General features: G+C 53.5%; 1 protein-coding gene across 1 annotated transcript; it reads left to right on the top strand.

Moving 5' to 3' along the window:
• Positions 1 to 2,251: 2,251 nt before the first annotated feature.
• NLRP9 (NLR family pyrin domain containing 9) lies at positions 2,252 to 15,392 on the top strand (the record flags this gene model as incomplete). Its single annotated transcript, XM_080644052.1, has 5 exons — positions 2,252 to 2,531; positions 5,068 to 6,628; positions 9,705 to 9,866; positions 13,187 to 13,354; positions 15,218 to 15,392. 5 exons carry the CDS (start codon positions 2,252 to 2,254, stop codon positions 15,390 to 15,392), a joined length of 2,346 nt encoding a protein of 781 aa, XP_080500178.1.
• Between the last annotated feature and the right edge of the window lie 1,100 nt (positions 15,393 to 16,492).

Here is a 16,492-nt window from a genome sequence, read left to right as displayed (position 1 = left end):
TCCACATATTTGACTCCCTTCCCCTCTTCATCGTCCTCCACCCCCTGTCCCCCCACTTTAACCACTTTTAAGAGTTTAGGACTGGCTGGAGTAGCTCAGTGATTGAGCGTTGACCTATGAACCAGGAGGTCAGGGTTCGATTCCCAGTTAGGGCACATGCCCCAGTTGTGGGCTTGATCCCCAGTGGGGGGCGTGCAGGAGGCAGCCGATCCATGAGTCTCTCTCACCATTGATGTTTCTCTCCCTCTCCCTCTCCCTTCCTCTCTGAAAGAAATAAAAAGATATTTTAACAAAGAGTATAGTTTAGTTGAATTAAGTGCATTTGCACTGTTAATGCAGCCATCCCCACCATCACGTCCAGTACCTTTTTATCCCCCCGACTGAAGCTCTCCTTTAAACTCACACTCCCCTCCCCCACGTTCCCATGCTACGTTGCCTCTGTGACTTGACTGTTCTGGGTGTCGCATGGAAGTGGGATCACACAGCATTTACCCCTGTGTGTCTGGCTACGTGTTCTCTGCATAATGTCTTGAAGCTTCTCTGTGGCGGCGGGATCAGAGTTCATCCCCTTTCCGTGGCTGAGCGGTGTCCGGGGCAGGTGTGGGCCGCATTTTGTCTTCCTTCCTTCATCCCTGGATGAAGAGCTGGGTCCAAGTTTCCAGCGTTTGGCTCTAGTGAATCATGCTGTTACGGCCACTGGTGTGCAATTCACAACTTTACGACACACGGGCTTCTATGGATGACCGCGACTTTGTTTTTCTAGTTGTTTTTTCTGAAATATTAGCCCACAATTAATGTATCGGTTCCTAAGCAAGAGGAAGACCTGGATGTGCTCTGAGGTTCCCTCCTCACTCTTTTTTTTTTTTTATAAAAAAAAATATATTTTATTGATATTTTACAGAGAGGAAGGGAGAGGGAGAGAGAGTTAGAAACATCGATGAGAGAGAAACATCGATCAGCTGCCTCCTGCACACCTCCCACTGGGGATGTGCCCGCAACCAAGGTACATGCCCCCGACCGGAATCGAACCTGGGACCCTTCAGTCCGAAGGCCAACGCTCTATCCACTGAGCCAAACTGTCCAGGGCTCTTTAAAAAAAAAAAAAATTATTGCCCTGACCGGTTTGGCTCAGTGGATAGAGCATCAGCCTGCGGACTGAAGGGTCCCGGGTTCGATTCCGGTCAAGGGCATGTACCTTGGTTGCGGGCACATCCCCAGTAGGGGATGTGCAGGAGGCAGCTGATCAATGTTTCTCTCTCATCGATGTTTCTGGCTCTCTGTCCCTCTCCCTTCCTCTCTGTAGAAAATCAATAAAATATATTTTTTAAAAAAATTATTGACTTCAGAGAGGAAGGGAGAGGGAGAGAGAGCTAGAAACATCAATGATGAGAGAGAATCATGGATTGGCTGCCTCCTACACGTCCCCCCCCCCCCCCCCGCACTGGGGATGGAGCCCAAAACCTCAGCATGTGCCCTTGACTGGAATCGAACCTGGAACCCTTCAGTCCATAGGTGGACACTCTATCCACTGAGCCAAACTGGCCAGAGGTACATCACATCTTCTTCTTTTTCAAATATATTTTTATTGATTGATTTCAGAGAGGAAGGGAGAGGGAGAAAGAGATAGAAACATCCATGACGAGAGAGAGTTATTGATCGGCTGCCTCCTGCACGCCCCACACTGGGGATCGAGCCCACAACCCGTGTATGTGCTCTGACCGGGAATCGAACCGTGACCTCCTGGTTCATAGGTCGATGCTCAACCACGGAGCCACGCCACTGAACTGCACCACATCTTCTTTATCCCATCGTCTATGAGTGGGCACTTGGGTTGGTTCCATATCTTAGCTATCTATCTATATATAAGCCTAAGTGACCCTTAAGATGGGTCAACTGAACCATTGGTTGACTGGTTGCTATGACACACACTGACCACCAGGGGGCAGACACTCAACACAGGAACTGCCCCCTGGTGGTCCATGCTCTCCCACAGCCAACCTCCCACAGTCCCTCCCCCTGGACTGGGCGAGAGGGACCTGATTGCCGGCCAGACCATGGGATCCCACCTGTGCATGAATTCGTGCACCAGGCCTCTATGGTAAATAATAGACTGCAGCTACTTTCCACGGCTGAGATTTAACTCTCTAATCTCCTCATTCTTCCCCAGGAATCACCTATTGCTTGTTTTTGAAGATTTCCACCTCCCCTCCGCCCTCCCCGGAGGCGTCTGAGCTCACAGTCCTGGGATGCGATGGCTGAATCTTTTTTTTCTGACGTTTGCTTGCTGTGGTACCTAAAGGAGCTGAAGAAGAAAGAGTTCTCGAAATTTAAGGAGCTCCTCAAGCAAGAACCCGCGCAATCTGACCTCGGGCCGATCCCGTGGCCGGAGCTGAAGAAGGCTTCCCGAGACGAGCTGGCCACACTGCTGTGCAGGCACTACCCGGGCAAGGAGGCCTGGGAAGTCGTACTGAGGCTGTTTCAGCAGGTCAATCGGAGAGACCTCTGGGCCAAGGCCAAGGATGAGATCAGAAGTAAGTGTGGCCCTGGCCGGTGTGGCTCAGTGGATAGAGCGTCGGCCTGCGGACTGAAGGGTCCCGGGTTCGATTCCAGTCAAGGGCACATGCCTGGGTTGCAGGCTTGATCCCCCATAGGGGGTGTGCAGGAGGCAGCCGATCCATGATTCTCTCTCATCCCTGATGTTTCTCTCTCTCTCTGTGTCCCTTCCTCTCTGAAATGAATAAAAAAATAATAATAAGTGTGCGATGCAGGGGTGGGACCCAAGGAGGGTGGTGTACTGGCAACTCAACAATGAAGGTGGGTCTCCGGGAGCTTGCAATCACAAAGGTGATATCGTCCTCGAATAATGGTCACCCCTCCTTCCATTGAGAATGTGTGATGGGTCAGGGGGAGACTTGGCGGTGGTAGAAAGATGACAAGGCAGCTCCACTCATGCTCGGGCCAGTGACGGCCGGCCGGTGCCTAGTGTCTGAGACAGACTTTATCTCAGTCACGTCCCCATTTTTCAGTCCCAAGACGAGTCCATGCTGTCCCAGGAGATGGCCTGGGACTTAGAGCAGGGGTCCTCAAACTACGGCCCACAGGCCCCATGCGGCCCGCCGAGGACATTGATCCGGCCCGCCGGGTGCCGCTGCCTGTCCTGCTTAGCAGCTGACTCGTCCCAGGCCCGCAGTGCGCATAGGAATTTGTTCATAGTTTTGGTTTTTTTTTAAACATGTTTTATTGATATTTTACAGAGAGGAGGGGAGAGGGAGAGAGAGTTAGAAACATCGATGAGAGAGAAACATCCATCAGCTGCCTCCTGCACACCCCCTACTGGGGATGTGCCCGCAACCAAGGTACGTGCCCTTGACCGGAATCGAACCTGGGACCTTTCAGTCCGCAGGCCGACGTTCTATCCACTAAGCCACACCCGTTGGGGCTCCATTGCAGCATTCTTCACAATAGCCAACTATGGACGCAGCCCACAGACGAATGCGTGACGATGTGGTGCATACGTACAGTGGAATAGTACTTGGCCGTAAAAGTACAATCTTGCCATGTACGACAATATGGATGGCTCTAGAAGGATTATACTCAGTGAAATAGGTCAGACAAAGAAAACACATACCATGTGGTTTCACTTACATTTTGTCATTTTTCATGGCTGCGTAGTGTTCCCTGTATACATGCCCCATGCCTTTTTATCCCATCATTCCTTGTCTTCGCTATTGTGAATGAGTGCATTTAAAAAAAATTTTAATCCTCTATTGTTTAAAGTATTACACATGTCTCCTTCTTCCCCCATCGACCTCTCCCCGGCCACCGCCCAGCACAGGCCTCACCCCTCTACTGTCTGTGTCCATTGGTTATGCTAATATGCATGCATACAAGTCCTTAGGTTGATCTCTTCCCGCCCCCCTCCCCTTCCCTGTCTTCCCTCTGAAGATTGATGGCCTGTTCGATGCGTCTCTGTCTCTGGATCTATTTTTGTTCATCAGTTTATGTTGATTGTTATATTCCACAAATGAGTGAGATCGTGTGATATTGATCTTTCTCTGGCTGACCTATTTCGCTTAGCACAATGCACTCCAGCTCCATCCATGCTGTTGCAAATGGTAGGAGTTCCTTCCTTTTTACAGCAGCGTAGTATTCCATTGTATAGACCAGGCGTCCTCAAACTACCGCCCGCGGGCCACACGCGGCCCACCGAGGACATTTATCCAGCCCGCCGGGTGCCGCTGCCTGTCCTGCTTAGCAGCCGACTCGTCCGGGGCCCGCAGTGCGCATAGGAATTTGTTCATATATTTTTTAAAAACTATAGTCCGGCCCTCCAACGGTCTGAGGGACAGTGAACTGGCCCCCTGTTTAAAAAGTTTGAGGACCCCTGGTGTAGACGTACCACAGTTTTCTAATCCACTCATCTGCTGATGGGCACTTAGGCTGTTTCCAAATCTTAGCTGTGGTGAATTGTGCTGCTGTGAACATAGGGGTGCCTATGTCCTTTCTGATGGGTGTTTCTGGTTTCTTGGGATATAGTCCTAGAAGTGGGATCACTGGGTCCAATGGGAGTTCCATTTTTTAAAATTGTCTTGTGCCCTAACTGGTTTGGCTCAGGGGGATAGAGTGTCCCAGGTTCGATTCCGGTCAAGGCCATGCACCTTGGTGGCGGGCACATCCCCAGTAGGGGGTGTGCGGGAGGCAGCTGATGGATGTTTCTCTCTCATCGATGTTTCTAACTCTCTTTCCCTCTCCCTTCCTCTCTGTAACAAATCAATAAAATATATTTAGCCGAAACTGGTTTGGCTCAGTGGATAGAGCGTCAGCCTGCGGACTGAAGGGTCCCGGGTTGGATTCCGGCCAAGGGCATGTACTTTGGTTGCAGGCACATCCCCAGTGGGGGGTGTGCAGGAGGCAGCTGATCGATGTTTCTCTCTCATCGATGTTTCTAGCTCTCTATCCCTCTCCCTTCCTCTCTGTAAAATATCAATAAAATATAATATATTTTAAAAATATATATATTTAAAAAAATAAATAAAATTGCCTTGCGTTCTGTCCTCCTGAACTCAGGTAAGATCAACCCGTATAAAAGCCACATGGAGAAGAAGTTCTCCGACCTGTGGAAGAACGAGACGTGCCTGGCCGTGCCGGAGAGCACGTACGCGGACTCCATCAAGGCCGAGTACCAGCAGCTGAGCGCCGCGTTTGCGGCCAACGAGGCGGGCGAGCCCTCGGTCACCGTGGCCCTGGGCGGCTCGGAGGGGATCGGGAAGACCACGCTGCTGCGGCGGGTGATGCTACAATGGGCGGAGGGCAACCTCTGGAAGGGCAGGTTCGCCTTCGTCTTCTTCCTCAGCTGCCCCGAGATGAACGACCTCGCCGAGACCAGCCTGGTGGACCTGCTGTCCACCGACTGGCCCGAGCCCTCCGAGCCCATCCACGACGTCTTCTCGCAGCCCCAGAAGATCCTGTTCATCATAGACGGCCTGGAGGACCTCAAAGTCGACGTGGACCTGGACTACGACCTGTGCAGCGACTGGGAGCGTCCGCAGCCGGTGCACGTGGTGCTGCGGAGCCTGCTGCAGAGGGCGCTGCTGCCGGAGGCCTCCCTGCTCGTCTCCCTGGGCACCGAGGGGCTCCGCAAGTTCTACTACCTCTTGCGCCACCCGGTGTTCATCCACCTCCCCGGCTTCCCCGGCCACCAGAAGTGGCTCTATTTCTCCCGCTTCTTCGCGGACCGGGAGCAGGCGGCCCAGGCCTTCAGCGTGGTGAGGGGCACCCCGCTGTTCGTCTTGTGCCAGTACCCGCTGGCGTGCTGGCTGGTGTGCACGTGCCTGAAGCAGCAGCTGCAGAGACGCCGGCCCCTGAGGGTGCACACCCAAACCACCACGTGCCTCTACTCCTCCTTCCTCATCAACGTGTTCCAGCCGGAGCGCGCGGGCTGGGCGCCGGGCCAGGGCCAAAGACAGCTCAGGTGCCTGTGCGCCCTGGCGGCCGAGGGCACGTGGGTGGGCAGGTTCGCCTTCCGGCCGTGGGACCTGCGCCGGAACGGGGTGTCGGAGGCGCACGCCCTGGCCTGGGTGAGAATGCGGCTCCTGCGCCAGAACGGCACCCGCTGGGTCTTCCCGCACGAGTTCGTGCAGGAATGCTGCGCCGCCCTGTGGTACCTGCTCCGGCACCCCCAGGAGCCGCAGCACCCCCGCATCGGGAGCGCCGCCCAGCTGGTCACGGCCGCCATGACCGAGGCGCCCTTCTACCTGGTGCAGATGGCGCTCTTTCTGTTCGGGTTCTCCACGGAGCGCGTGGCCGGCCTGCTGGAGGAGGCCTGGGGGTTCCCGGTGACGGTGGACCTGCGGCGGGAGATCACCGAGTGCCTGCGGGGCCTGAGCCAGCAGGCGGCCCGCGGCGAGCTGATCATCAGCTTCCAGGAGCTGTGCAGCAGCGTGTTCGAGACCCAGGACCCCGGCTTCGCCACGGAGGTGATGAGCTTGTTCGAGGACATCGACCTCTACATCGCCACCCCCGACGAACTGATGGTCTACGCCTGCTGCCTCCAGCACGCCCTGAACCTGCAGATCCTGCACATGACCGTAGAGAACCTGTTCTCCCAAGACTGTGGAGGCATGTTAGAGTGAGTCCAGCCGCCCGCGCCCACCCACGTCTGCGGCTCGCTTGCTGCCTCCCCACTGGGTAGTTCATGGGTCCTTATATTTTTGTGCTTAAAAACAACAGCAACAGCCCTGACTGGTGTGGCTCCGTGGATAGAGCGTCAGCCTGTGGACTGAAGGGTCCCAGGTTCGATTCCAGACAAGGGCATGTACATCCTTGGTTGCAGGCACATCCCCAGTAGGAGGTGTGCAGGAGGCAGCTGATGGATGTTTCTAGCTCTCTATCCCTCTCTTTTCCTCTCTGTGAAAAATCAATAAAATATATTAAAAACAGCTGAAACCGGTTTGGTTCAGTGGATAGAGCGTCAGCCTGCGGACTGAAGGGTCCCAGGTTTGATTCCGGTCAAGGGCATGTACCTTGGTTGCAGGCACATCCCCAGTGGGAGGTGTGCAGGAGGCAGCTGATCGATGTTTCTCTTTCATCGATGTTTCTAGCTCTCTATCCCTCTCCCTTCCTCTCTGTAAAATATGAATAAAATATATATATAAAAAAATATATTAAAAACAAAAAACAAAAACAACAGCAACGTACACCGAGTGGCCAGATGATGATGATGTCTGAACACATACTAATCTGGCCACTCTGTGTTCTTCTCCTGAGCACCTCATTTGTTTGATATCAAAGAGACTAGAAATCGTGCACCTGATCAGTGCTCCCCTTTGCACTGGCTGATGGAAAGCTCGGGGCAAATAGGTGGTTGATCTCCAGCAGAAGTCTGAATACTTTTGGTACCCATTTGAGATACAAACGCACTGAGTGGCTGGATTATTATGCGTTCAGAGATCCTCATCATCTAGCCACGCAGTGTACGTAGATTTTATCGTTTTCACTAGAGGCCCGTTGACAGAAATTCCTAAGGGCGGGGCCTTCCTTCGTCCCCGGCTGCCCCCTGGTGGTCAGCGCCTGTCATAGCAAGTGGTTGAACTCCCCAGGGGACAATTTGTATATTAGCCTTTTATTATTTTTTTTAATCTTTTTAAATTCTCACCCGAGGATATTTTCCCACTGATTTTAGAGAGAGAGTGGAAGAGAGAGGGACAGACCGAGAGAACTCACATCGATTGGTTGCCTCCTGCACGCGCCCTGGTGGGGAGGAGCCTGCAACCCAGGTGCCTGCCCTTGACCCGAATGGAAGGAACCACAGGCCGATGCTCTACCCACTGAGCCACACGGGCAAGGGCAAAACGTGGCTTTTAAAATCCAATTTGCTAGCTGCGACCAGGAGCGGTGACTTCCGAAGGTTTTCCATCTGTAGAGACGTGGATAAACGTGTTTCTTAGATTTTTATTTATTTATTTACTGACTAGAGGCCCAGTGCACGAAATTTGTGCACAGGTAAGGTCCCTAGGCCTGGCCGGCGATCAGGCCCGATCGGGGCCTTCCGACTGCCGGCCAGGGCCTCCCTTCCCGGGCTGCCAGCTGCCAGCTGGGGCCTTCCTTCACTCCGCGCCGCCCTCTGGTGGTCAGTGTATGTCATAGTGAGCGATTGAACTCCAGTCTCCTGGTCGAACTCCCAAGGGGACAATTTGCATATTAGGCTTTTCTATAGATAGATTTTATTTTTTAAAAAAAATATATTTTATTGATATTTCACAGAGAGGAAGGGAGAGGGATAGAGAGCTAGAAACATCGATGAGAGAGAAACATCGATCAGCTGCCTCCTGCACACCCCCCACTGGGAATGTGCCCGCAACCAAGGTACATGCTCTTGACCGGAATTGAACCTGGGACCCTTCAGTCCGCAGGCTGACGCTCTATCCACTGAGCCAAACCGGTTTCGGCTATAGATAGATTTTAGAGAGAGGAAGGGGGAGAGGGGGAGAGAGGGAGGGAGAAACATCGATTTGTTGTCTACTGATTCATGCACTCACTGATTGATTCTGTACCTGCCCTGACTGGCGATCCAACCTACCACCTTGATGCATGGGGATGACACTCTAACCAGCTGAGCTTCCGGCCAGGGCCTCTCTGCTGTTTTTTTTTATCTATTTATTTAAATATATTTTATTGATTTTTTACAGAGAGGAAGGGAGAGGGATAGAGAGTCAGAAACATCGATGAGAGAGAAACATCGATCAGCTGCCTCCTGCACACCTCCCACTGGGGATGTGCCCGCAACCAAGGTACATGCCCTTGACTGGAATCGAACCTGGGACCCTTCAGTCCGCAGGCCGACGCTCTATCCACTGAGCCAAACCGGTTAGGGCATTTTTTTTTAAAATATATTTTTTATTGATTTCAGAGAGGAAGGGGGAGAGAGAGAGAGATAGAAACATCAATGATGAGAGAGAATCATGGATCAGCTGCCTCCTGCACGCCCTCTACTGGGGATCAATCCCACAACCCAGGCATGTGCCCTGGACTGGAATCGAACCCAGGACCCTTCAGTCCGCAGGCCAAGGCTCTATCCACTGATCCACACTGGCTAGGGCTTGTTTTTTGAAATCCTCACCTGAGGATACGTTCATTGACCTCAGAGAGAAGAAGGGAGACACAGATAGGGAGAAACATCGATGTGAGAGAAACATCGATGTATGGCCTCCCCTACACACCCCGGCCAGTGATCGAACCTGAAACCTGGGTATGCGCCCCGATGGGGAATTGAACCCACAACCTCTTGGTGTGTGGGATGATGCTCCAACCATTGGAGCCGCCAGCCAGGGCTGCACGGTCACGCTTTGGATACGATGCCCCGTTCCCTGGTGGGTCACCCAGCGCCAACCTTTGCTCATAAAAATCAAGTATTAGCCCTTCAAAGAGGATGCAATGGAGGCAGAATAAGACTGAGTCGCGTGCACGGGTCCCATGGGTCACCAGTGGCTCCAACGGGATTTGACCCCATTGCTGTGGCCCCAGGGTCTGCTCTCTCTGAGCCACGTTGACTCAGTTTACCTGGCCGCACCTCTCCGTGTTCAGGCCTGGGTGCGCGTCCGCGGGGGGCGGGGGGGGGGGCCTCTGGGCGCGGTGTGCTGTCTGTTCTGAGAACGTCCCGCGTTGCATGTCGCCACGGGCGTGGCACGCTGTCTGTCTTCCCGCAGCTACAACCAGAAGCTCTCCTGCTGGCGGGACCTGTGCTGCGTGTTCAGCACCAGCAAGGACTTTAAGGTGCTGGATTTGGACAACTGCGTGTTCGACAAGGCCTCCCAGGCGATCCTCTGGAAGGCGCTGGCTCAGCCCACCTGCAAACTTCAAAAGTTGGTGTAAGTGGGATGTCACCTGTTTTTATTTTTTGTTTTTTCTTCACAGTAGAAACCCATTCTCTCCATCCTGGCTTTTAAAAAAAGTAAGGATGGCCCTGACTGGTGTGGCTCAGTGGATAGAGCGTCGGCCTGCAGACTGAAGGGTACCAGGTTCGATTCCGGTCAAGGGCGTGTACCTTGGTTGCGGGCATATCTCCAGTAGAGGGTGTGCAAAAGGCAGCTGATCGATGTTTCTCTCTCATCGATGTTTCTAACTATCCCTCTCCCTTCCTCTCTGTAAAAAAAATCAATAAAAAAATTTAAAAAATCTTAAAAAAATAAATAAGTATGGTTAGTACGCAATCTTGTCTATATACACTGAGTGGCCAGATGATGATGATCTCTGAACACGTAATAATCTGGCTCAGGGGTGGGCAAACTTTTTGACTTGAGGGCCACAATGGATTCTTAAACTGGACCGGAGGGCCGGAACAAAAGCATGGATAGAGTGTTTGTGTGAAATAATATAAATTCAAAGTAAAGGAGCGGAGGGGAGAGCAAGAGAACCGGATAGAACAGCCGGATCCGGCCCGCGGGCCGTAGTTTGCCCAAGGCTGATCTGGCCACTCAGTGTATATCCTATAGAATAAACGGCTAATATGCAAATTGTCCCCTTGACAGCAGGCAGGCCGGCCAACCGCCCATGTCCCCTCCCCCTGGCCAGGCTGGCTGGACCCCACCCATGCACGAATTCATGCACCGGGCCTCTAATATATATACATTGAGTGGCCAGAGATCATCATCATCTGGCCACTCAGTGTATATAAAAGCTTAAGCAACCAATATCACTGGTTGACTGGTTGCTATGTTGCACAGTGACCACCAGGAGGCAGACGCTCAATGCAGGAGCTGCCCCCTGAGGGTCAGTGCACTCCCACAGGGGGAGCTCCGCTCAGCCAGAAGCCGGGCTCAGGCTGGTGAGCCCAGGGGCAGCAGCAGGAGCCTCTCCCATCTCCACAGCAGCGCCCCCAAGTGGCAGCGACAGCAGCAGATGCAGCAGGCCTGGATGAGTGGGAGCGGCGTGGCACCAGGCCCTGGTTCGGGCTCCTCCCCGGCCGCCTGCCATTTCGCACACGGCTACATCCCCCGAGGGGTCCTGGATTGGGAGAAGGCGCAGGCCAGGCCGAGGGACCCCCCGGTGCATGAATCTGTGCACCGGGCCTCTAGAATTAGTTATATTAGTTTCAGGTGTAGCAACTTGACCTGTTCTTTTTATTTCAGAGAAGGGAGAGAGAGATAGAAACATCCATGATGAGAGAGAATCATTGATCAGTTGCCTCCTACACACCCCCTATGGGGATCATACCTGCAACCCCGGCATGTGCCCTGACAGGGAATCAAAACCGTGACCTCGCCCTAGCTGGTGTGGCTCAGTGGATAGAGCGTCGGCCTGCAGACTAAAGGGTCCCAGGTTCGATTCCAGTCAAGGGCACATGCTCGGGTTGTGGGTGCGATCCCCAGTGGGGGGGGCGTGCAGGAGGCAGCCAATCAATGATTCTCTCTCATCATGGATGTTTCACTCTCTCTCTCTCCCTTTCTCTCTGAAACCAATAAAAATATATTAAAAAAAAACAACCACAAAAAACAACAACAACCGTGACCTCCTGGTTCATAGGTGGACGCTCAACCACTGAGCCACGCCGGCCGGGGCAATTTGATGTTTTTTATACCTTACTATGTGATCACCAGTAATTTCAGTAACTGTGCAAACTTATCACAATAGTATTGACTATATTCCTCATCCCCTTTCCCCTGTCCTCCCATCTGACAACCATCCCTTTGTTCTCTTTTTCTTTGAGTTTGTGGTGGTTTTCTTTTTTCCATTTATTTTTTTAGATGCCACATATAAGTGAAACCATATGGTATTTGTCTGTCTTGGTCTGACTTATTTCACTGAGCACAATAACCCTCTAGGTCCATCGATGTTGTTGCAAATAGCAAGATTTCATTAGTTTTTATGGCCGAGTAATATTCCACTGTGTAAATGTACCACAGCTTTTTGATCGACACATCTATTGATGAGTACCTGGGCTGCTTCCATATCTTGGCTATTATAAATAACCAGAGGCCCTGCCCAAACCGGTTTGGCTCAGTGGATAGAGCGTCGGCCTGCGGACTCAAGGGTCCCAGGTTTGATTCCGGTCAAGGGCATGTACCTTGGTTGCGGGCACATCCCCAGTAGGGGGTGTGCAGGAGGCAGCTGATTGATGTTTCTAACTCTCTCTCCCTCTCCCTTCCTCTCTGTAACAAATCAATTAAAAAAAAAATCGATGAGAGAGAAACATCCATCAGCTGCCTCCTGCACACTTCCCACTGGGGATGTGTCCGCAACCAAGGTACATGCCCTTAACCGGAATTGAACCTGGGACTCTTCAGTCCGCAGGCTGACGCTCTATCCACTGAGCCACACCGGCCAGGGCTGTGCAGGAGCATTTTAGTTTGATAAACCAATGTGTCCACAGACGGCGCAGAGAGCATCACTTGACAGGAAAGTCTGAGCAAAAAATAAGCTTCCGGCAAACGGGGGGACTGCCACAGGGAACGCGGTCCTGGCTGGCGGCTCAGCTGGGTGGAGCATCGTCCCGTAAACCAAGAGGTTGTGGGTTCAGTTCCCGGTCAGGGCACATGCATAGGTTGCGGGTTCAGTTCCCGGTCAGGGCACATGCATAGGCTGTGGGTTCAGTTCCCGGTCAGGGCATATGCATAGGCTGCGGGTTTACTTCCCGGTCAGGGCATATGCGTGGGTTGCGGGTTCAATTCCCGGGCACATATGTAGTTATTGGGTCAATCCCAAGTCAGGATACACAGGTTTCAGGTTCAATCCCTGCTCAGGGTGCATACATGGGTGTGGGGTTCCATTCCCAATCAGGGCACATACCCAGGTTGCAGGTTCAATTCCCAGGCACATACACAGGTTTTGAATTCTATCCCTGCTCAGAGCACATACGTAGGTTTGGGGTTCAGTTCCAAGTCAGGACCCACACATAGGTTTCGGGTTCCATCCCAGGTCAGGACACATAGGTGGGTTGTGAGTTCAATCCCTGCTCAGGGCACATACGTAGATTTGGGGTTCAGTTCCCAGTCAGGACCCATACCCCAAGCCGTGGAGCCCCGGTGCCTGTCCGCTGCCTGAAGACCCCAGGGAAAGAATTTGCAGGCGGGAGGGACCGGGTTTCTCCCAGCAGCGCGGTGGCCCAGCGGGGCGGGCAGGAAGAGCTGGGGGGAGCTACCCGCTTGGCGCCCGGACTTCACCCCCTGGTCCCCCGTCTCGTCCTTGGCAGGTACAACTTTGCCTCCAACGTGGGAAAGAGCGCGGACTTCTTTAAGGCCCTGGTTCACAACTCCCACCTGACCTACCTGAACCTGCACGGCACCAACCTGTCCTCCGAGGAGGTGGCGCAGCTGAGCGAGGCGCTGAGGCACCCCATGTGCCGCATCCAACAGCTGATGTGAGTGTCCGGGCGGGTCGTGGGGAGCCACGCGTTGGTGACGCTCAGAGTCTTTGACTCTCGTCCCTTCCCTCTCGGTACCTGCCCCGGGGCGAGGGTCAGGAGATGGATTTTCTCAACCTCAGGACTGTTGGCAAGTAATCAGCTCATCCGATTGAGCGCCAGGTAATCCTCTGTTGGGGGGCTATCGAGCGGCTCCCTGGCCTCCACCCACTCATGGCAGCAGCATCCTCCCCCAGGCCCACAACCACACACACACACATGCACACACACACACGCACACGCGCACGCACACGCATGCACGCGCACACACACACACGCACGCACGTCTCCAGACGCAGAGAAATGTCCCCACGAGTCAACAGTCATCCTTATGAGGACCACGCACTCCGACTTTCAGTGAAAGGCAATCGAAGGCTAATAAGGAGATCCCTGGCCGGTGTGGCTCAGTGGATAGAGCCTCGGCCTGCGGACTGAAAGGTCCCAGGTTCGATTCCCGTCAAGGGCATGTACCTTGGTTGCGGGCTTGATTCCCAGTGGGGGGCGTGCAGGAGGCAGCCGATCCATGATTCTCTCTCATCATTGACGTTTCTCTCTCCCTCTCCCTTCCTCTCTGAAGTCAATAAAAACATTTTTTCTGTGTTAAGAAGTCTGAAATGTGGCCACTGGGTTGGCAGGTGCAGGAGGAGAAGCTAGAAGCTGGGTGCGGCCATGCCCCATTAAAAAACATTTTATTTGTTGCCCTGGCCGCTGTGGCTTGGTTGGTTGGACACCCTCGGTGCACCTGGAGGTTGCCAGTGGATTCTGATCAAGGCCCATGCTTGATGCTCCTCCCTCACGTCGAGGTTTCCCCCCCTCCTTTCTCTCAAATCCACTGAGAAATCTTAAACAATTACATTGCTTTCAGGTCTATAGTCTGGTGATGAGACATTTATATAGTTTACAAAGGGATCCCCCAGTAAGTCCAGTGCCCATCTGGCACCATACACAGTTATTATAATATTATTTTTAATACATATTTTATATTCTTTTTAAAAAATATATTTTATTATTTTTTTACAGAGAGGAAGGGAGAGAGATAGAGAGTTAGAAACATCGATGAGAGAGAAACATCGATCAGCTGCCTCCTGCACACCTCCCACTGGGGATGTGCCCGCAACCAAGGTACATGCCCTTGACCAGAATCGAACCCGGGACCCTTCAGTCCGCAGGCCGACGCTCTATCCACCGAGCCAAACTGGCTAGGGCTATATATTTTATTTTATATTATTTATTTATTTATTATTATTATTATTTTAATATATTTTATTGATTTTTTTACAGAGGAGAAGGGAGAGGGATAGAGTTAGAAACATCGATGAGAGAGAAACATCAGCTGCCTCCTGCACACCCACTGCTGGGGATGTGCCCGCAACCAAGGTACATGCCCTTGACCGGAATCGAACCTGGGACCCTTCAGTCCGCAGGCCGACGCTCTATCCACCGAGCCAAACCGGCTAGGGCTATATATTTTATATTCTTATTGATTTCAGAGAGGAAAGGAGAGGGAGAGAGAGAGAGAGATAGAAACATCCATGATGAGAGAGAATCATGGATCGGCTGCCTCCTGTACGTCCCCTGCTGTGGATGGAGCCCGCCACCCGGGCAAGTGCCCTTGACCGGAATCGAACCCGGAGCCCTTCACTCCGCAGGTGGACGCTCTATCCACTGAGCCACACCGGCCAGGGCCTGTGACTGTGTTTCTACCTGGCACTTCCCACCCGCCCCCAAGCCCCTCCCCTCCGGCGACCCTCGGTCGGTCGGTTCTGTGTGTCTTTGCCAATGAGCCCTGCACCCCCGTGTCCCCTCCCCGCTCCGGCGCAGGCTGGGCAAGTGCGACATCACGGACGAGGCCTGCGAAGACCTGGCGCTGCTGCTGGTGAGCAGCCGGCAGCTGAAGCTCCTGTCGCTGATGGAGAACCCGGTGATGAATAGCGGCGCCCTGCTCCTGAGCGAGGCGCTCAAGCACCCGGACTGCGCGCTGGGGTCCATGCTGTAAGTGGGTCCGGGGGGCGGCCGTCAGGGACCCCTCAGCCCTCAGGGCAACCCAAGCGGCCCTGGCTGGGGTGGCTCAATGGATAGAGCCTCGGCCTGCGGACTGAAGGGTCCCAGGTTCGATTCCCCTCAAGAGCACAGGCCAGGGTGGCGGGCTCCATCCCCAGTGGGGGGCGTGCAGGAGGCAGCCGATCCATGATTCTCTCCCATCATTGGTGTTTCTCTCTCTCCCTCTCTCTTCCTCTCTGAGATCAATACAAATATATTTTTAAAAAGAAAAGAAAAGAGGGGCCTTTCCCCTCCAGCGCCCCGACCCCACGCGCGCGTGGCTCTCCCACCCCCACCTTGCTCTCTTCCCTTCCCCTGGGGAGGGGGTGTAGGGTCGGGGCGGGGGCGAGGCCGTGACGGCAAAGGGTGTGTGTGTTGGGGGCGGGGGGAGGTCGCCGCGGGCCGCGAACACCCAGGGGGCTGGCAGCGACGGGCGTCTTTTTTTTCTTCTTTTTTTTGCATTTTTTTCTTTTATATATATTTTTAGTAAGGTATTATATGTGTACATATCTTACCATTGCCCCCCCCCCCCAACCCCACGCGACGGGCGTCTTTTTTTTTTTTGCATTTTTTCTTTTATATATATTTTTAGTAAGGTATTATATGTGTACATATCTTACCATTGCCCCCCCCACCCCACGCGACGGGCGTCTGGATCCCGCCCGGGGTGCAGTGTGAGCAGGTCTCCCCCCCTCCGCCGGCCATGGTTCCCCGCGGCGCCTCACCTCCGCAGGCGCGCACCGGGGGGGAACCCGACTGTTGAATTAAAACAACGCATCGCGAAGGCCCGCGGGGGTGTGGACGCGATGTGACTTCTGCCCGGGGCGCTCTGAATGTCCAAGTGGAGACAGTCAATGTCACAATGGGTAGACGGCGGGCAGTAACGGACCCTCTTAAGGTGGCCAAATGCCTCCTCATCTAATGAGTGACGCGCGTGAATGGAGGAACGAGATTCCCACGGTCCCTACCCACTCTCCAGCGAAGCCACAGCCAAGGGCACCGGCTTGGCAGAATGGGGGGGGGGGGGGGAAGAAGACCCTGTTGAGCTTGACTGTA

The sequence above is a fragment of the Plecotus auritus genome (genome assembly GCF_963455305.1).
Source record: "Plecotus auritus genome assembly, chromosome: 10".
Taxonomy (NCBI): Eukaryota; Metazoa; Chordata; class Mammalia; order Chiroptera; family Vespertilionidae; genus Plecotus; species Plecotus auritus.
This window is presented reverse-complemented; position numbering and strand designations above follow the sequence as displayed.